Source organism: Epinephelus fuscoguttatus, linkage group LG13, assembly GCF_011397635.1.
Source record: "Epinephelus fuscoguttatus linkage group LG13, E.fuscoguttatus.final_Chr_v1".
In the NCBI taxonomy this organism is placed as follows: Eukaryota; Metazoa; Chordata; class Actinopteri; order Perciformes; family Serranidae; genus Epinephelus; species Epinephelus fuscoguttatus.
The window spans coordinates 13,038,369-13,059,689 of NC_064764.1; the positions used below are offsets into that span (position 1 = coordinate 13,038,369).

General features: G+C 42.2%; 1 protein-coding gene across 6 annotated transcripts in view; it reads right to left on the reverse strand.

Annotated features, from left to right (window-relative positions):
• myo1b (myosin IB) overlaps positions 1 to 21,321 on the reverse strand; it is a 78,589-nt gene that overhangs the window by 18,483 nt on the left and 38,785 nt on the right. For all 6 annotated transcript variants that reach the window (XM_049593758.1, XM_049593754.1, XM_049593755.1 and 3 more), the window contains 11 exons: positions 19,228 to 19,332; positions 17,367 to 17,413; positions 14,269 to 14,332; positions 11,656 to 11,754; positions 10,129 to 10,232; positions 8,410 to 8,557; positions 6,756 to 6,874; positions 6,108 to 6,194; positions 5,887 to 5,952; positions 2,050 to 2,154; positions 137 to 199 (listed from right to left, as the gene is read on the reverse strand). In XM_049593758.1, the coding sequence (XP_049449715.1) occupies positions 137 to 199; positions 2,050 to 2,154; positions 5,887 to 5,952; positions 6,108 to 6,194; positions 6,756 to 6,874; positions 8,410 to 8,557; positions 10,129 to 10,232; positions 11,656 to 11,754; positions 14,269 to 14,332; positions 17,367 to 17,413; positions 19,228 to 19,332 (1,007 nt within the window). The remainder of the gene's footprint in view (positions 1 to 136; positions 200 to 2,049; positions 2,155 to 5,886; positions 5,953 to 6,107; positions 6,195 to 6,755; positions 6,875 to 8,409; positions 8,558 to 10,128; positions 10,233 to 11,655; positions 11,755 to 14,268; positions 14,333 to 17,366; positions 17,414 to 19,227; positions 19,333 to 21,321) is intronic.

A 21,321-nucleotide genomic window follows, 5' to 3' on the forward strand; every position in this document is an offset into this window, starting at 1 on the left:
CTGGCCTTGAATCTTTATTCATTTAATAGTTTATTGGTCTGCTCAAACACTTTCGGAAAGTGCTACAAAGGTAGTCAGACTTGAATGTGGTTTGGTGCTGAACTGGTTTGTATGGTCTGTGATAACTGGGACTTACATTCTCAATGAGGTCACAGATAATAGCGTTGTTGAAATACTCAATGTTGGTCCACTCGATGCCCTGCAACAAAAGAAATTAAGGTCAAAGAGACAATGGCTTTTCTATCTTGAGTTAACCAAGATGTCTTTTCCACATCAGCAAGACTCTCACAGATAAAATAAGACTCTTGAACCTGCCTGTACTCTTAACACAACACTGAGTGCCTGATCAAGCACCTGAAGGATAGTTGCCTAATCAATCCTGCTCTCACAACGGCCCTCACCAAGTACTGCAGTCCTCACAGTAGAGACCAAGAGAATGCAGCAACAACAAAGCACAGCCTGTCTGCATTCCAGTTTTATTAAACCTCACCCATTTGTGAAAGTGTGATGCAAAGTAGCCACAATTGATGGCAGCCACAACCAGAGTTCTTCAATAGCAGCTCATTCTAATGTGATGTGTATACTGTGTGGTTCCTCAAAGTTTAGGACATCTTTTGTTGTTTTACACTGACATGATCTCCTCCAGGCAATAGCATGTGTTCCTCAAGCTTTAAATATCCAAGCTTGATGAGTGATGAGAAACATTTCTTGTGCTTGTGTTCCTATTTCTGTTCATAATGTTCATTTGAACCCAATGATGCTCAACACAGGAAAAGAAAAAGTTCTTCACATAGAACTTACAAGCTGCTTTTTGACGTTTTTGACCACAGTCTGTAACTTCTGGCTAGATGATTGGAGAACGTGGCAACGTATGAATCTCGAATGTGTCTCCAACTCTCATCTAAAACCGCATGTTCTAAATAATTATAAACTAAGGTTATACTCAGTCTAGACACATTAATACCACTAGCACTTAACATTTACATGGGGAAGTTAGACTTAATGAGAACAAATGTCCTGGAAACACTAAATTGACTGGGCCCCTTTAAAGAGAGTTCCTTATTTAAGCACTCTGATCATAAACTTTAGTGCAGTTTTTACAGATTATTTAATCAGTCCAAATGTTTGTACATCCATCCTCATAGCCTTATTTGTCCGTGCTGGGATGATGTTATGTTCTCTAAGGTTTCTCTCCTGCTGTCTGTTCCCATCCTCTGAGTGAGGACAGAACACAAAGCCTTTTCTGCAGAGGAAAGGGAAAACATTCCCCATGCTACCCTCTAAAAAAGGCCACTGTCCCTTGAAAACCCACTTCGCCGACATCTCATTCACAGCTGCTAATGGGTTGGGAACGTTGTTTCGGTTGATGGAAGCAATGTGACAGATTTCTCCAGGGGGAGGGTGCAAAAAGGGTGTGGCTTAAACTGACGGGTGACTGGCCAAATTCCTGATTGGTGGTCCTCCCTCCTTTCTCCGGCGCTGTGGTATTTTCCCATGCAGTATACTGGATGGAGGCCAGGAGTGGAATATCATTGGTGCTGGTGTTAGTGGGGATGGGGTGTAGGGAGGGGGGTCACCACTGCACATACATAGAGCTCTGAAAACAAACAGAGCTTAAAGGCCCACAACGGGGAGTGTTTACTCTCGCTGGAGTGAGGGATCACTTCCGTCCCCGGGACTCGACAGAGGGGAGACGGGAGAGAATAAACTCAGAGTGTGATGGACGACAGCGACGGGACAGGGGACATAAATGAAGTAGAAATGCGTTTAGGTCATGGGCAAGCACGCAGATTCAGCCGAAGTAGCACAAGAGGTTGAACAGATGAGTGACGTGACCAGGTTGGGATCATGCTGCCGGGAGTTTGCCGTGATGAACTGTCAACACAACAAATTGAGTGCTGACATGTTGAATGATGTAGATGTACAGATGCAGGTGAGAGAGTGTTTCCAGGGCTACAGGCTGGGCTTGATGGGTCATTAATCCAAGTGTCCACTACCAGTCTTCTCGTGCATGGAATATATGTGTTGCATGTGTGAACACAAACCTACCTCTCTGACATATTCCTCCTGCTCCTCACGCAGCGTCAGCTCGATGAAGATCTGCTGCAGCTTCTCGTTGCAGTAGTTGATGATAAACTGCTCAAAGCTGTTGTCCTGTGGAAGCAGCAGCGGCAGAAAAAAACAATTAGCTACTGGCAACATGTGGAATCACAAAGGTGCCTGTTGTCTCACTATGCTGTGCCTTTTCTTTTGGACAGCAAAAGGGGAAAGTGGAACTTTTCCATATCTGTTAAATTTCAGAGCTTATTAAATCTCTGAGCCTGTTTCCTGTTTTTTCTACGGTTCATCACGAACCACTGCTCCTGCTACGTTTTCTTGTTTCTCAAAGCTCTGACTGCATTCCTTCCTGTCTGCAAACATTCATAAGCATGGTCACATCTTTGCCAACGTTTGCTATTTACATCAATTTCCTGCAGTGTTTTATTAAAGAAGATGGTCGTACCAATGTGCACCAACACAAAAAGCTCACAGCATGTTTAGATGAATTTTGCATGACCAAAGAAGGCTCAAGAAACTCGGATTTAGCATCAGATCTGGAGCAGGAATACAATTTGATCTGAGATCTACATCCAGGATGATGCAATCACATTTGCAAAACCTGCAAGCTCACTTCTAACCATTTAAACTAGCCATGTAAAGTGTCAAGTCAACCCTCCCCTGATGTCATCTGCCTGAAAAAAGGTTGTACATTTGATACTAAACTGGTAATAATCGGCTTGAGCAAACTACAACCTTCTACCTTCTTTCAAAACTTAACAATCATAATCAATGTGGTCAGTGAACAACTGATACCGGTAAATGTTACTGGTGCACCTTAGGTTTATAAACCCTTATCAGAACAAGTTTCTGTAAACTGGCACAGGCTTCATTAAACATTGACGGAGTGTTAACAGTTGAAAAGCCACTACCGATTTTACGCCCCGTATTTCTCAATTATTATTGTTGTCAATTATGACCATTGAGTGGTGAGTCATGCTTCTTGGCAGATGGCCCTATTGTGCGCTGGGTTAGGTTAACATTCATTTGCTAAGGACACAACAGAGGTTAGAGCAGCGTGTTTAGTCTTAGCGCTCAGAGTGAAGAACACAGCAAGGTTTCTCAGTGACCAGGAAACACAACATATCGCCTCAAGGAGAGCGACTTTATTTCCTTTTACTGTGAAACTAAAAGGTCGTCTTCTCCCCTGATAAACACACAATGCACACACTCAATAGCATGTCTACACCCAAGTGGCAGCAGACACCAGACTGAAATATGGATGAAATTGCACTGTAACTCTAAAATATTTCAGCTCCAACTGAGCTGCTTTATGACAAACCATTAACAGCAGTTTGAGGAGGCCACCGACTTATAATTATGTTTAAAGTTAATGTTCCCATTTCTCAAAGGTGTTGATTCACTTGCCCAAAGGTAGGGGGAAGTTCTTGCATGTAATATTTAAAAAGTTAAATGTTATGAGTTTAAATCAACATTTCCAGGGAGAAATAGTAGCCTGCCATACTCCCAGGGAGGGCTGGCTCTAAATGTGGCTCATTCTTTTCTAAGTCTTTCCTGTAGCTGAAATAAGTACAAGATCATGAAATTACCACATATTCCTCTTGTCAACATAAACTGGCACCTGCACTGTTCTTAGTATAATTAGACCAAATGACCACTACCAAAACATCCCAAAGCATCAACCTAATCTGTATCTATTAAAAGAATAGTTTAACACTTTGGGTAATACGCTTATTCTGTTTCTTTCAGAGAGCTGGGGGACAGCTATGCTTTGCTCACACTACGGGTGACACAGCAACAGTGTGACCAGCTACATTATAGCCAAGTTGCTGTAAAGTGTTGCTTAAACACTTGTCAACGTAGTTATGCTGTGACAGGCTTGTAAGTGTCTGCTACTTGCCACAAAGCAACTCTACTGAATGCCAACTAATGTTTGTAGTTGCACATGCAATGCTAATAAAGCTTAGCTTAGCTAACTATGCTAATAACATGGCACTACAGCTAGAGAGAAAAAACATATGACTGGTTGATGCTTCACTGCTTTGTTGAAGCACTAAAAAAGTTGAGGCCAGCTCAACTTTTATATGTAGCGTGTCACGCCCGTCCACAGTGACAAGTGTTGGAGGCAGTTTGAAGCTTCATGTCATCGACTTCAATTAAAAATGACTTGTAGCTTGTTGCGGTGTCGCTCATAGCTTGAACGCAGCATTAGCTTAGCCTAGCATAACAAGAAGAAGGAAGAAGAAGCAGCTAGCCTGGCTGTGTCCAATGAAAAATACCTGCATATTAGCATCTCTGAAGCTCACTTAACATGTTATATCTCATTTGTTTAATATGTACAAAAACAACAGGAGGGTTATGTGTAAGACTATAGCTTGGCTATGTGCGATAACTCCACTGGTTGCCTGGCAACCTCATGGTGACAGTTACTGCTCCCAGCCAAGAATAGTCCACATTCCCTCGGGACAGAGCCAGGCTAGCTGTTCCTCCCTTTTTCTAGCCTTTGCGTAATATTTCCATAGGCTACAAATAAGAGAGTGGTATCAAATTCTCATCCGACTCTTGGAAAGAGAGAGAATAACATATGTTCCAAAATAGTTAACTATTTCTTTAAACTAATATCCGTTTATAACCAGAGAGTTCAGACATTCAATACAGCAACAGCACACTTAGTAGCCAGTTTATTAGGTACATCTATTTAAAAGCAATGCAGTTAAATACAAGAGCTCTGCAAAATAAATGAATCATTCTAAAACAGTACTTAATCTACCCTTTAGTCATTCCAATATTTTGCCCACCCCATTCAGGCTGAATGAGGTGGGCAAAATATTAGAAACGCCTCTTGGTGTAATGCAACTGAATTCAACAGCACCACACACTACAGCCTCCACAATAACCATACACTCCAACACCTCTCTAAAAGCTGAGCCCTTGTTGCAGGGCTGTTGCATTACACTGCATCGGTTTTAGCTGGGTGTACCTAATAAACTGGCAACTCAGTGCCATGTCATGATTCAAATGATGCAAATGCTTCTTTTGCATCGTTTCAGCCGTGTGGCTGTGCTGCACACCCGTGGGCCCTGAATCGTCTTGAATGAGGAGCTGAATTAAGTGGTTTAGAGTTTAGATCACAGCATGCACACTGGCACAGCAAACAGGCCGGTGCAGGTGTTACTTACTCCATCCTGGTGACCCAGACACAACACGACAGTGAGAGGAGAGGAACTTGAGAGTGAGTGGGGTGAACAAGCAGGGATATGAAAAAGACATGAACATATGGGGGTGGAGGGGAGGGGGACTGAAGGCATCAAGCAACAGGGCATGGGCATTTATGACATCTCCATTCAGTCTTTACAGTACATTCAAACTCTCAAGTGTGTTGCATGCACAAACTTATTTACATGCAATGTGATGCCCAAATGGCTAATCTAATTATTAACATAAGGAAACCATAAAACCAATAGCTGTACTAGCTGATGTAACACAGACATACTGTATATGATGTGTATGATGTGTTGTGCGGTGCTCTTATTTTGAGCAATCCCTTAATGTCCCCAGTTTTGTACTGTGCTGGTTGTAGTGTTGAAATCAACTCGCCACAAAAAATAATTTCACCCGCGGGAGTAATAAAGCTGAACTAATCTGATCTGAATGTGGTTTTATCAGCGCTCAGTTTTTGTTGATAAGCTCCTCACAGGTACCAAAACATGCACGCACACAGCCCAGGGGCTAAATCCTTTAAAATGTAATAAAATGTTTGGCTGGTCAGATTCTGTCTTTGTGGTTTTAAAACAAGGAAAGCTGCGTTTCATCTGCCTTTTGTCTTACCTCAAAAATCTCAAAGCCATAGATGTCAAGCACACCCATGACCTTGTGGCGAGCTTTAGTTTGTGCCTGCAGGGAGACAGTATTGTCGATATTAAATACACAATGCAGGGGTGTACTGCCAGTTTAACTTAGCATGAAAAATGAAGAAAAAAAACAGAAAACAGAAAAAACAGAACATAAATTAAAGTAATGAAAGAAAATATATTCTGCACATTACTTACTTTAATGCTTTCGTTGATCCTGGTTACTAGCCAGCTAAACAGACGACTGTAGAGATTTTTGGCAAGGGCGTCTCGGGCATAGTAGGCCTGTAAATAGACACGCATTACTGGTGATGAAAATGCATGAGTTTATTTTTATTACATCTCTGCACACACAAAATATCAGACTCCTCTAAAAAATAATCCTAAAAACCAACCAGTTTCCAACAAGTCATAAATTCAGGAAAGAAAAAAACGTTCACAAACACTGAATCCTGAAAGCTAACCACGAGTGGTAACATTAGTCTGAGGTCAGGTTAATTCTCTCAACGTTTCCCTGCTTTTGGACACAGAGGGCCCTCGTTTGCAGCATCCACGTCATAAGAACAGTCTGAGTGAACTCACTAACCTCTAAAGTATGACCTACATTTGAATTTCCAGGAGGAATAAGGCTTATCTATAATGGAGAGGTTTTCATGTAGCATTGACATGGATGAGAGTCGGCAGCCGGAGGAGCAAGTCAGGGGGAAGGAATGGCCCTTTATCTTTTTATGCACTGTGAGAGTGTGTGTGTGTTAATGTCAATACAAGTAGGGCAGTTATGCATTGGCCTAACGGTTACACATTGGTACAACTGGTGCAAGACGGATTTGGAACTTTCTCTCTGACCTGAGCCACGTTCAGGGTTGTGGACACTTTTTCCAGCTTAGCCTCCACTGTGCGGTAGCTGAATGCTCTTTCCAGCACTGACTGTTCGATCCCCAGCAGCTCACACATCTCTTTCAGATCTGCAAATGCACACAGAAACACTGACAAATACCAAACAACTTCTGCAGAAATCAAGAAAAAAGGGCATAATTCTGATTGGGTCTGAAATGATTCCTCAAGAAACTTGTTTAACACTGATGATCATTACTGTGGCACAACACAGTAATGCATCACTTATGAACAGGTGATGTCGTAGATTGCAGAATGGAGGAAGAGAGAGAACATAGCTAGTGGTGAAGAGAAGAGACAGGACAGAGAAAATGACATAAAGTGTCCAAATGTTGGGACACTTCAAGCTGAGACCAAAAAAAACAACCCCTGTACTGTGCATCAATGATGCCAATTTTGAACCAGCTCTGTGTCATTGCAACATGGGCGATAACGTTGAATGCAAATGATCAACACTTAGCCTCCCTCTTGGCTAGCGCCTGGAGGTTTCCACTCATTCGCCGGCATAGTATGCCAGACGATGCAAAACCCAGGGACTTCTGCCAGTGAATGAGCGGGGAGCTCCGGGCAGCATGGAGAAAAGCCAAACACTGCTCATCTGCATAAACTGCCCACGCTGCAGTGACGCAAAGCTGGTTGAAAATTGGCAGTGTTTCCCTTTTAAAAACATAAATCAATATGATAGCTGGTTAGGCTTCTTACAAACTGACCACAGCATTTTATTTTCTGTATTTATTTTTGTGAGCAAAACTGAGTTAACTTTAGGACACACACAACAACCCACACTACTCCCCTTACAGTGATGCATAAAATACCCAAATAAAATATCAGTTGGTGTACTGTATGCAATTTCAGCAATAAAAATATTTATTTTACTAACAAGAAAACCAATCAGTTTGTCATTTAAGAGACTTGCCTCTTGTCTTTTGTATATTTGCTATTATGCTTTAATAAAGCAAACGTATTTCCTATTGGATAACTCCATTCACTGACAGATTCATCTGCAGAATACCTTGTGATCATTTTATTTGATCTTATTTTATAAGTAACCTTGAAAAAAGACTGCTGAAGACTAAGAGAGATGAGCATATCACGTTGCAAGATGTTTTAAGAAAAAACAAACAGTGATTTATATTTAAAAAATGGTGTATATTTTCTCAGTAAAAGATGAGTGATGTCCACTGTCATGGAAGGAAATATGTAAATGTAATATTTGCCTAAAGAGAACAGCTGTGGGAGTGATGACACATACAGCTCTTGTCACACAAATCATAAAATACAAATATCATGTGAGGACGAGAGCAGAGGAGATCATATCAGCCAACAGGGGGCAGTGGCTTAACATCGGGCCATATGGGCATGTGGGTCAAAAGATTTATATGTAAAAATATTCACAAGAAATTATCAGAATAAAGATAAAATTAAGTAATTGACACAATTATTCAGATTGTCTTATATATGTCTGATCATAACTAAACACCTAGAAACTCAGCTGTTTACGACTACGCCATGCTGCCAATTTCTTAAAAAAAAGTGTAAATAAGTTTGAAGATGTTGTCATGAAGGAGAGAATCTTCACTTCCTCTTTATCGTCCATCAAACCCACCATTTTTGTCTTTGATGCGGCTCTCATCAGTGCCGTTACAGCGCGACTCCGGCTTGAACTCAATGTTGCCGAGCTTCAGCACGGCTGCCACCAGCTCCAGCACCGACTGCACCTCGTCCTCCATGAAGCCCACGATCTGCATGGCATTCTGGGAGGGCAAAAAGGGATGAGTCACAGATCAGCTGATGTTGTTGAACCTTATTAAGAAACATCATCACTGGGCTGCAGAGGAGAACCAAGCTATAGATGCACTGTGATGTGGCAGTGTCTATGACTGTGCAAACACACCAGTTCTGTGAGGCTGACACATTATCACTGCAGCCTGGAACTGCTGTTTGCCATGATAATGAGTGAGAAGAGTCGAGAAAAAAAAAAAAAAAAAAGATTGGACAAGGCAGAGCTGCACCAGTCAGTAAGCCGTGCCAACCACATCACCACATCTTTTTAACCTCTAATTCAAGAGACGTCCCTTAAGACTGAGGTCTCAATTTTGAGGGACTCAAAGCTAAACTAAGTTATCCGATTTACATAATTCATGGGTGCCAAAGAAAAGAGGAGACCAACAGAAATCCATGAAACATATCAGCTTAATCTTCACATGAAAAACTGCAAGTTACCCAATTGAATATTTCAATGTCTTGAACTGACTCCCGGTCCACCATACAAGAGCCAAATATGAAACAACTTCCTTCACAACACAATTAAAGAAGTCAATTGCTTGAGATTATTGTCTTAGAAGAAGCCGCAGCTTTGTATGTCTTGTTCACAGTGGTGCTGAAGTGCTCCATATCTGTTAACATTAAAGTGAATACGAGAGTTAAGACAAAATTAAACTTTAAACTAAACATTTAACTCCATGTTTAAGAGAGTGCAGCCAGCTTTGGTTTTATTGCAGACAAGGCCATGTGGAGGGACTCATTGTTTAGTGGGAATGTCCTCTTGTGCTTCCGGTGGTGAAACGCAGCTGTATGGGGAATACTATGAAAACTCTATGTGAGAGGTGATGAGAAGCAGGATGTGAAATACAAAAAAAAACCAAAAGAAAAACAGTGACAGAACAGACTGCAAAGGCGTGTACAGTAGCTGAGTGGAGCGTGCTGGAGCGGGACTGATAACAATCGAGTGTAGTAGAAAGAGTACATATAGACACAACATCCTATGTGTCACCGTCGGTAAGGATAAGAAATAGTGGAATTGTACATATGGCCAAGATCTTGCATGTATGTGCACCAACCTTTTTAAATAGCAGGAAGCAGCTGCGTTGCTTCCTGTGGTTCTCCTCAAAAATTTTGCTGCCACTGTGCTGTTACAGGTTGATCCATTGTTGACAATTTGTTAAATGCTGCACATGGAATTTCCCATGTTTATATAGTGCAAAACTAGCAGTTCAGGTTGACTTTCAAGTTCAGGTTCAGTTCAAAGTTCACCTGGTTTTGCAACATGTGGGAGGCCGTGTAGTGTGGAGTGTTTTCACAGTCCAGAAGATGGACTTTAATAATCTACTCTGTGTTAGTTTGTTAAGTCCAGGAGATAAGGAGAAATCAGGCCGCCTCTACCCTCTGTACAGGATTTAGATTATCTCGGCATAATGTAAAGGAAAGTTGTTTTACCACTCCCCAGCAGTTATTCAGGGTTATTCTTAAAATATCAGCTGAAATTGCATCTAAATTGGGGTTAAGTGTAAAATCATTCAGACAAATTTGTGCGCGAACTACTTACCCTGACTGTCCTGAAGTTAGCCGCATCATCCAGCCCATTGACCGCAGCAGAATCCAGGCTCAGGTAGTTGTACTTGCTGAAGTCACGATCCAGCTTCAGCTTCTCTGTGGCACACAAAACACGCGGTTGCTTTTCAAATTACATTTGTTTACAGCCGGTTGGCTAAAGGCCATTTCAGCCTTATTTACATTGAATGTAAATTACACAACTACACACTCACAGTTGGTGGTGCCTGATTAAAAAAACACAGTCTCGTAATAATGGTTAGAAGCTGCATTCTATTCAAATGCGACACTCATGCCTTTATAGAAATTTGTCCAACCCTCAGGCCACTGTCACTCCAAACACAATTTCTACACAGAGCATGCTCTTAGAGTTACCGCTGTGAACACTATTCTGAAAGATCAAATAGCCCTCTTAAAAGCCCCCCCCCCCCCCCCCCCATCTAGTAGCAAAGAAATCTATTCCTCTGGTGCGTGCATGTGTCGGATTTCATTAGTGGCTGCATTAACTACAGCTGAATCAGGGCCCCTCTGATGTGTGTGTGCTCCAGAGTCAATGGCCATTATTTTGTTCTGCTGTGTTCAGGACATAAAAACAATGCCCTCTGTCCACAGAAAGGCAAATAGAGGGAATAGGTTTCACAGGCAAGCCTTTTGTTCTCTGTACTGTTTGTTAGGCAGGAAGACTGGGTCATTAATGCATCAGCCATGTGTTTAGTCCAGCTGCAATCCAGCAGGGAAATACTTATGTAAGATTTTAACATAAGGGATGGCATGCTGGCACTTCCACATGACAGTTTGGTGGAGATAATTACAAACAGGAAATTTAAAACTAGGGTAATATATTAATATTATGTCTACATCGTAATATGTGACTAGATTTTAGATATCATTGTCTTTTCCTGGTTTTAAAGGCTGCATTAAAGTCATGTACTTTTCTGAACTTACCAGACTGTTCTGTTTTATTATTTGCCTTTATTAATTTAGTCATTATATCCACAGAACTGATGATTATTTATCAAAAATCTCACTTTGTAAATAAGTACACAATGATATCAAGGTAAAAAACATAGCGATATTAGATTTTTTTCTGTATCACCCACCCCAATTACCCTGAAATATGGAAACACAAACTCTATGCTCATGCTAACTATCTCAGGCTGGTGTAGGACACCTAAATCAAACGTGGCAGAAGATCCAACAATTGCGGGTCTTGTTTCCCCTGGACAAGACTGCTCATCTGGCTACCCTGAAGTTTGATTCATTGCTTCCTGTGAGCAGATATGAGTATATTCTGAGACCAGAAGTTATTCTTGGCAACAAGGCTAAATATATCGCAGCCCCAGTTTGTGGTTTGGGCTGATGAACAGGGCCGATTTCAATTTTTCAGTATTTCAAAAATGGCTAATTCTGTCAGATCAAGGCGCCCTTTAATCTTCCAAGTTAAGTTCCCCCCTTATCCACGCCATTTAAAAAGACACATTGATGATTTCATTCTATGCATTCCAGCATTTTTACGACTTACTGAGTGTGTCATCAGAGGCTCCGGACAAAAGCTGATAAAAGACGTGGAAGTTCCTCTCTCCCCTTGGCTGTTTGACCACACGTGACTTCTCCAGCAAATCTAAAAGAGTTCAGGATAACAAATGGAAACAATGACACATGGTGAGGAAAAAGTCATTTCCCAACAGTAGCCTTCACAGGAACAGGCTCTGTGGTGATTCACTGAGGTGTCCTTGAGTAGTAAATACGGGGCTGACGTGCTGTAGTGGGTATTAAGGATGCCCAACATCTGTGCGGAGCTCAGAAGGCTTCCTGGTTCAAAGCACTGTATGTATTCAAGTTGCCAAGGTGACCAAGCCAATCTTGGTAATTATTTGTGTGTGTATAAACACACTACAGGAAGTGTACAGCGAAGGAACCACACAAGGATATCAAACGTCAGCCCTTTCTCCCGGGCTGCAGACCAAGTGCAACAGTACCTGATTAAAAGGGAACCCGTCATCTGCTCGCAGCATTAGGCTGAGTATGATTTAATTAAAGACCAACAGCAGAGCTCAGCATCTGAGGCAGCCTGTGATCCTCTTCACTGCCAGTCTGGCTGGATAATAGCATTCAATTTGTCTGGTTAGAAAACATCTTATTTTAGGAGAGTTTACATTACAATGAACACTTTGGGGAAAGAAAAAAATCCACATGAACTGCCATTTTAACCACGGTCGAATTTCCAGCCATGAAAAAAAAACAAGAACAGCTCCTGGCTTTGTCAATCTTTAGACTTCACCAACTCTGACTCACCAGTCTGTGGGTGCTGAGAGGACAGAAGTGCCACTTTGCACCGCATCTGTGGACACACTGTGAGCACCTAACTCGAAAGCCCTACGCAGAGACCTGGGGCTGTCGAGTTAGCGGAGGGATCAGGCTGAATGTGAATCTGTGGCACCCACTGGCCATGAATCACATATGTGACTCTATAAGAGCCGGCACATTAATAATACAACATCCATGAATGAGTGGCTGACAGCAGCAATACAGAGCTGCGGTCAAACACGCAGAGAGGGTAAGAACAATACCACTGAAGAACCGCTTCCTCCATTCTAGCCTCTTATTGAATGTTTTTAATATATCTGGTCCCATTTGTTTCACTGTCGTGTAGAGTCTGATTATCCCCATCCTGAGGGGACTGAAGTGACCTTTCACGTTGTGTCCAGCCAAACCCTTCAGTCATATTGTTATTGCTTTTTTTGAGCCACAGCTTCCCATTTTCTGCAGTAAAGTATCCTGAACAGCATCTGTTACATAGACTGTATTAAAAATGTGGACATCGCCTGTGGGTCTGAGAATATGAAGCCACTGCCAAAGTGCCTTAAACCTGCTTTTTTTTTCTAATGGCCTGCAGGGGTTGACTGCTGATTGCAAAAAGAAGTCTGATTCTTGACATGTGATTAACAAGTCACTACCACAGCAACCTGTCAGTCAGGTATAGGCATAGCAATATACATTACACTGTGTACATTTTAAACAGTCGTAAACATGCCTGTATTTTTATCTTACAAGTTTTAGCTTTTCACAGTGTGTTTTCACTTTATGAATGTTGGCAGTCAGGTACAGTCAGGTCGCCAGCATAGGTGGGTGTGAAGAGATATCCACAGCTCCACCCTCTCATCTAAATTCGGTCACTTCTGGCATCAAAAAACCAAGACGGAGACATCAAAAATGCCAAACTCGAGCCCTCAAAACGGGAGTGGGTGATGTCACCATAGCTATGTCCACTCCTTTCATACAGTCATGATGTATTGCATGCTTTGTTCGCCACGTGTTCCTTTTCCCTTAGATAAGCAAATGCATAATAGAGTAGCAATGTGGGAACAATATCCTGTTATGTTTTGACTTTGGCCGTTTGGCTGCCAAAAACTTCTCACCACTCTATCATTAAAACTGCTGAGAATTGGCTACAGCTATCTAATCCCAGTTGTAGGAAGCAACGAGGGCTTGACGGATGTACATATAGGGGAAAATAATGAGCCGAGGGGCGAAGAGAAATCCGGCAAGGCTTGTCCTGCAAGAGCATCCTCATCCATCTGTCTAGCCAGCCAGCCAGCCAGCCCTGTCTGAGGCAGTCACATGTCAGTGGCTGGTCTTCACAGACAGTCCCTTGTGTTGGACTAACTCGAGCCAACAGACAGAGGTTCATTTGTGTCTCGGCCATCGGCTTGTCTCTTTGTTTCTGTGACCTCTGGCGGAGAAATCGGCGCAGACATAACAATGTGAACGGAGGCAAGATAACAGAGAAAAGAGCTGAGGAAAGAAAGTCAGTGGGTGGAGGGTTGCGTTCTGTTCGGTCTGGGAGTGACATTGGTGTCAAGAAAGCATTCGTCTCTTTTTTAGGCTATGGCAAAAATACGCAACCATACCTTAACAATTCGTACATTTGAACAGCTTAAACTGCTTATGAAGATAAACAGCAGATACTTATGTTTAATTGCACTGTTGAGCTGCTGCTGAGAGACAAACCGGTATCAGATTGGTAAGGACATGACAAGAAGATGACACAATTTGACGAATATGACATAGATTAAGAAAATATGGCCGATATTTTTTATATTAAGGTTTTTCTGGGGGGGTCAATACTACTCACAGTTGCTGATGACTCCTCCCAGAGGATCTCCTTTGAAGTCAAACTCAATATCCATGTACTTCCCCTGTGGATCAGAGTGCGACAGTTAGGAATGAACTTGCATAACTTTAACATACACTGTACATTGTGAGCCAGGTCCAAAACTCAGCTCATGAGTTCAGTTCAGGTCACAGTGAGGATCTCTACATCCCATCTTCCATTCAACTTCAGATACAGCACTACCCGTCAATCATAAACTGCTGTGAAATAACTGGCCTCTGTGGAGGGAAAGCCCCCCCACCATGCCAAGTTCTTTTTACTTCTGGGGGATTGAAACAAAGCATTTCAGGCTCCCTCTTCCCTTCTGTCTGAAACTTGGATGTTTGAACATAGAGTCCTGTGTGTTTGATTTTTTTTCCTCTCCCCTCTGATGTATTAATAGCAGACGGGTCCTCAGAGCAGGCCAAGCTCCACTGGTGAGTGGGCTCCAGCCAAACTCAATAAGCCTGCTGCACTCAGCAAAATGAACTGACAGTTTGAGTCAAAACTCGATGATAAAATGATGACACTCTGATGAACTGGTATCCAGTGGGGAGGCCTGAAGTCCTTGTCTAGAGGTTTATACCAAGGTTACCTAAATATAAACAGATCAGGGGCATAATCCTTTATAATACTCTCTGTTACAACTGCAAGTCCGAGCACTGGCATGTGTTTCTATGTTCCATTGTAGGTAGATGACTGAATGTAGTGTAAAAAGGAAATCTGAAATTAGGATTGGGGAAAGTACATTGGCAGTTAGCCTGCTAGCGGCTACTGGCTGGTATAACCAGTTTCCACTAAAACAAACATTCTGTCTAATGGCACCATACGCTGTGTTGCAATCGGACTTTTGGATGTACTGGAAGTTTCTCACATAAACTGACTCACTGTTTGACAAATTTGCAGCTAGATACACATATTAGTTAGAAAAATCAACATGAACACAAGTGGTAGTGTGATAGAGGTGATCTGATGCAATGTCTTGTCATAAGGGAGGAAACTGAATCAGGCTGCTGCTGCTGCTGCTGCTGCTGCTGCTGCTGGATGAGGCCTTCCCAAAAATACCGAGCCAGCAAGTGTGAGAATGTCTTCATGGGAAAACACACCCGTCATCTTTCGTACTGGCACTGTCAGGAAATAACTCGTTTTCTGGATCTGTCTAAGCACTGAATCATTGTTATGACGCCATCTCTGCCATGGAAGTGAATATCAGATTTCTTCATCTTTCTGTCAACAAGTGCAATTTTGTTATATTGACAGATGAGCAGAAAATAAATCTCTGCAAATGTATTAAAGTTTGCAAGGGACAAATTATAGACTGTGACATCACCCATTGGTTTGTTGACCCCTGTTTTGAGGCCATGAGTCTGGCATTTTGGCCATTGCCATGTCGGATTTTTGGAGTCAGAAGTGACCATATTTGGACAAGAGGGTGGAGCTGTGGAGAAGCGAGGGGTGGATCTGACTGAGAACCTAAGAAACCGATCGGCAGAGAGCCTGTCACTCAAAAATGTCATGCCCTTAATTGTACAAAACTTTAAGCCTTAATAAAATTTAAACAGGCAAAGTTCATTTGTCATTAATGGGGAATTTATCTATAGAAACCAGGATATATAGCTATTTGTCCCAGGCTATAAACATGATTATTTCTGCTGCGAAGTTGGGCATTTTAAGCAAGCTGCAACCTCCTGGAAAGTAAAGACAACACTGAAGTACCACAAAGTGCAGTTCTTTGACTGGCCACTTGAGGCTGGCTCCAGAAGAGGGTCAATCCCCATAGACACCCATGTTAAAATGCCCAACTTTATAGCAGAAATAAACATGTTTACAGCCTGGGGAAAAAAAAAACTGTATGGGGGGTGAATTTTATATAACTTACACATGTAGATTTTATTAAGGCTTAAAAGCTAGGCATTTTTAAGGGCAGGGATGCTTGAGTGACAGGCTGTCTGCAAGGTATCGCTACAGTCTGAGTCAGATCCACCTCTCACTCCCATATCTCCACCCTCTTGTCCAAATATGGTCACTTGTGGCATCAAAATAACCAAGATGGAGACGCTGAAATGAACTGAAGGCTTCACAACAGATGGGTGATGTCACGGTAACTACTTCCATTATTTTATATACAGTCAATGATTTTCACATTGGGGTATATGGGTATTGAATTTGTTTTGGAGCCAGCCTCAAGTGGCCATTAGAAGAGCTGCCACCCAGGAGGTTGCTGCTTAGGGCAAACTGATAGTCCAGTGTGCTTGGTTTGCATCAGCATCTGACCACACTCTGCAGATGATGAACAGCCGTGTAGGGCAAAGGCCTTGTCCTGTAAGCCATATGTAAAGTGCATTTTACAAAGGCCATTTGCCATGTGCGAGTGTTGTATATCAAGCGAGCAAGGCCTGTTGTAATTGATGCGGTGCGTGGGCTGGTGTAAGGAACAGTTATATGTCTTCACATTATGTGGGAAAGACATTAGAGCACACAAGTGACATGAGCCCCTGAAAGGATGTTATTTAATGTTGCAGTGAAACACGTACTAACATGCATCACTTACAGACATGTGTCTACAAGAAATATCAGTCTTGACATCTCGTGCGCTTCAAACCAGTTCATATGCACAAACTCCTGCAGGCCTTTGCTTTAAACCATCAAGCAGTTACAAAGGCTGCTGTTACTTAATGCCAGCAAGTGTCTAGACAGAATTACTGTCATGAGAACTGATCTGCTCAACCAATTGTAGCAGTGAGGTAAATAAAGTGCCATAACATTGTAGCTCCTGCTAAAAGTTCAATTTAGCAGGAGCCAGACTGACGCAAGCACATAAATGACAAATCCATGGTGTACAGAAATTAAAAGAAGCAGAGACAGGGACATAAAAGTGGGGTATTAAGAAACACTGTGGGCATATTTTGAAGGAAAGAGGAAAACATAGATGAAAGTGGCGGATTATGCACTAGTTTGAATGAAGTCTGAATGAGAACATCCAAGCTGTGCATAATATTTAGCAAATAAGTCCTCATTAGAGAAGCAAACGTCTAATTAAACAACACTAGTTGTTTATCAGCTGTGAAGAGGATACTTACAAATCTGGAAGAGTTGTCATTCCTCACTGTTTTGGCATTTCCAAAGGCTGAAAAGGAGGAAAACACAGAATGGGAAATGATGAAAACATTGCAACTGATGAATAATTCATGCTAATCCCTCTAGTATAAACTTATAACCAATAATATCAAAACAAATCAAAGCTTGTTTACAAATATTCCAAATGATACTTACAATCCTTAACATTGTGCTTCACTCTGGCTAGCTGTCAATCATAAACGGGCTAGATGTCAAAGCTATTTGTACTGATGAAGCCTCATAATTCTATATGGATTAAGCAAAGCACCAGGGCTTTCCAGGCTTAGGAAAGGCTGAACCTTGCTGTCACACCACATTCAAGTCAAAGTGCTTCAATATGCGCCAGTGCTTTTAAACAAACACTAACAAACAGGATGTGTAAATGCAGTGTTGTCAAGTATGAATTTTTGTGATCATAAAAATGTGTCACAAACACGTGTGCACTTGCACGCCTCGTGATATGTGCACAAATTAGTACTTTCCGATCCAGAGCTCTCTCATTTTGCTTCTAGCCACATTTCTGCATTAAAATTCCATTAATGTGTCATGCTTCAGCGGGCTATTAGCATGACTGCTTAATTGCTGATGGCGGCAGATTAATGTGCATTTATGTCCATCATTGGATGACAAAGAATGAAATCCAAAAAAAAAGGTTCTGAAAACAGCAAAGCAGAAAGTCACAGAGAGCGCAAGCATGACAGACACATTGTGTTGTAGCACGGTCACTGTGCTCCCCTCTCCCTCTCTTTCAGTGTTGGGGCAATTAGATTGGCGGGAGCTAAACTCTTGCAGATGTGCAGGTTTTTCTGCAGCGACTCAACCCGGGCATACGGCTTCATCATTCATGGGCATTTCCTGTCCACTGCCCCCAATTAAAATACAGCTGTTCTTGTGCCAGTACTGTGCTGTGGGATTGAGACAGAATGTGTGTGTGTGTATGTGTGTGTGTGTAATGTAGAGAAGGAGAGGAAATAAAAAGAGTGTGTTACACACAGTATTTATACGGCTCCTGGAGTTATTTTTGCTGATCAGCTCACTTGTGTGTGACAGTAAAATTTCCATGTTTATGTGTTTGTCAGTGTCTGCGTGCTACATCTGAAAGTTATGTTTTGCAGTTGCTGTGTGACTTATTGTGTTGGATAGGAAACTATCAGGGGTTTCGCAGTGATGAAATGAATTTTTCCAGTCGTAATGTATTAAATAAAAAGAAGAAAATATATTAAAGACTGTCATAAAACTCCATTAAATAGCTTACTAATGCAGGGTGGAGGACAGATAGCTGAGGGCTGCAAATATACAATATAAATATATTAATATAATTTAAGTGTGTGAACTAGAGCTTTGATCAACCCAAAAAAAAAAAAACCCCAAAAAACAAACAAACAAAAAAAAAAAATAAAATAAAAAAAATCAGGCCAGACACTACTATATAGTTTCTGCCCAAGCCCGACACAAGCCTGAACCACAGCAGCTGGACCTTTCATAAATTTGGGGTGCTGTTGGAACGTAGCATTCGGTTCAGAGCACCACACTCTCGTAGTGGCACAACGTACTCTGGAGACAGAGCAGCAGCACACCAAGCCCAGTGAATGTGAACCTTAATGGTCCATTAACTCCTATGGAAATAGAACGCTCTAACACCTGGAAACTGGTGAGAACCCAACTGGATCCAAGTCTGGATGATTGTTGAGAAATTACGGCCCGGCCCGAGCCCCGCAGGCTGGGTCGGGCCCAATCGGGATCAGGCAGAGAATCAAAGCTCTACTGTGAACTTCAGACGATCCAGCCACTGGATTAGCTCGAGTGTAAATGGCGCTCACTCACCCTCCAGCACGGGATTGGACTGCAGCAGCTGTTCCTTGACCTTATTCACCTCCTGGCCCTTCCCACACACCGCTGCCACATATGACATCACCAGCTTACTGGCCTCTGGAACACACGCACAAGACACAGATAAATATTAGGTTAAAGACTTTGCTAGACATGACAGAGGAACAAGTGCAATGTGCCCACCCATCTCACCATTCCCCATTAATTCCCCCTTACCTCATCTCCCCGGACACCCATCAGGGCAGGGTGTTGGTCATTCATTAGTCTGGGGTACAGAGGAGGAGGCCTCATAATGTAGACCCACTTTGTTCAGTTGACCATTATTGCATCATGTTATCATCATTCAAGTGACTGATTTCACCGTGAACCAAGAGGATGCACTGAAGCAACATGACTTAATTTGGATCGACAGAGCTGATCCCTGTTCCTCCATGTCTTGTGTCAGAGCAGAAGCTGATGCGAGGGACTCTGAGAGAGTGTGTTGTGAGTGAAGTGTGTTCCCGAAAATAATTTTCTGGATGAGAAATGCGACACAGGCTCAAAAGGCATCATCTTGTGCAGTCTGAGACAAGCGAAATGCCTTGTAGGATGACTGCTGGCATCGGGATCATCTCTCCTGTCCAGTGAGATGACAGTGACCCAAAACTGATGATGTGTGTTATGTGCCAAGCAGGGATAGAAAAGAGCTTGACAGTAACTGCTGGTACAGACTGCTGATGAGCCTGGCACACAAACAGCTCCAGACATGCTCATACATTTTGCTTAGGTAGAGGAAGGGGTGCAAAAAAACACAGATATCAAGAGTCAGTGTTCTGCTGAGTAACAAGGTACACACTTGCTTAATCTTCACTGCTTTATGTCTCAGGGTGGCAAAATAAACTCCTTCAGTAATCTCTCGCAGACAGTAGAACTATGTTATGTCTCCTGTATGCTATTGCTGGCATCTGATAATAGTGTTCGTCACAGCTCCTTGCTCCCATAGAAACTGCAGCGAAACGGAGCACAAGTAACAGACATGAAAGTCAATGACCCATATCGATGGGTTGGGCACATTTTTGATGGCCTTATTCCACTGCAAAGCTCTGAGGCCGATGAGATTACTGAAATCCAAATTTATCTCCTCGACTTGGCTGAACAGCTTCTTGGAGTGGGGTTTTTAATATCCATGAGAGGCTGAGAGAACCCAAATAAAGGCTAGTGCATAGTGCAAAACATGATATGTCAGCCTGTAATGTGCTTTCAATTCCTTTGTCCTTTGTCTTTTTTATTGTTCTATCACTGCATTTCCCCACTGAAATTCTATTATATGACTGACAACCTCATACAGTGACGACAGTAGCTTTTGTTAAAATGGTTGCGTGGCTTCATGGCTCCTGGTGTTTGCTGCCAAAGTGCGACAGGGAAGGCTCCAGCTAGGGATCAATGTGCCGATAGCACAAAGCCATCAACAGCATGAAAACAGTGCATCATATTATCAGTAGAGGAAATGGATATGGCTTCAGCGCAGCAGTGCACAAAGAGACAAAGTTAGGGCTGGGTAATAGATTAAAGGGACAGTTCACCACAAAATCAAAAACACATATTTTTCCTCATACTTGGGGTGCTATTTATTCATCTAGATTGTTTTGGTGTAAGTTGCCAATTGTTGGAGATCTAGGCTGCCTTATCTCTACTATGATGGAACTAGATGGCACTCGGCTTCCTGTGCTCAAAGTACCAAAGAAATACATTCTACATTCTCATACTTAAAAGCAATGTCTCTTTCCAGAAATGATGACTAGGTAACATGTTTGTGCTCATGACAGTGCGAGATGTAAACATTAAATGGCGTCCTCCTCAGCTGAGCTGTAACCATAGACTGTAAAATTATGGACTACTTATCGTGATGTCACCCATTAGTTTGTGGACTCCCATTTTGAAGCCTGGAATTCAGTATTAGGCTGTGTCATCTTGTTTTTTTTTTTTTTTCAAGCCAGAAGTGAACATATTTGGACGAGATGGTGGAGCTGTGCAGGAGCGTGGGGTCACTCAAGGAGCCCCGCACTTAAAAATGCCTAACTTTAAGCCATGCTCAAATATAAACGGGTG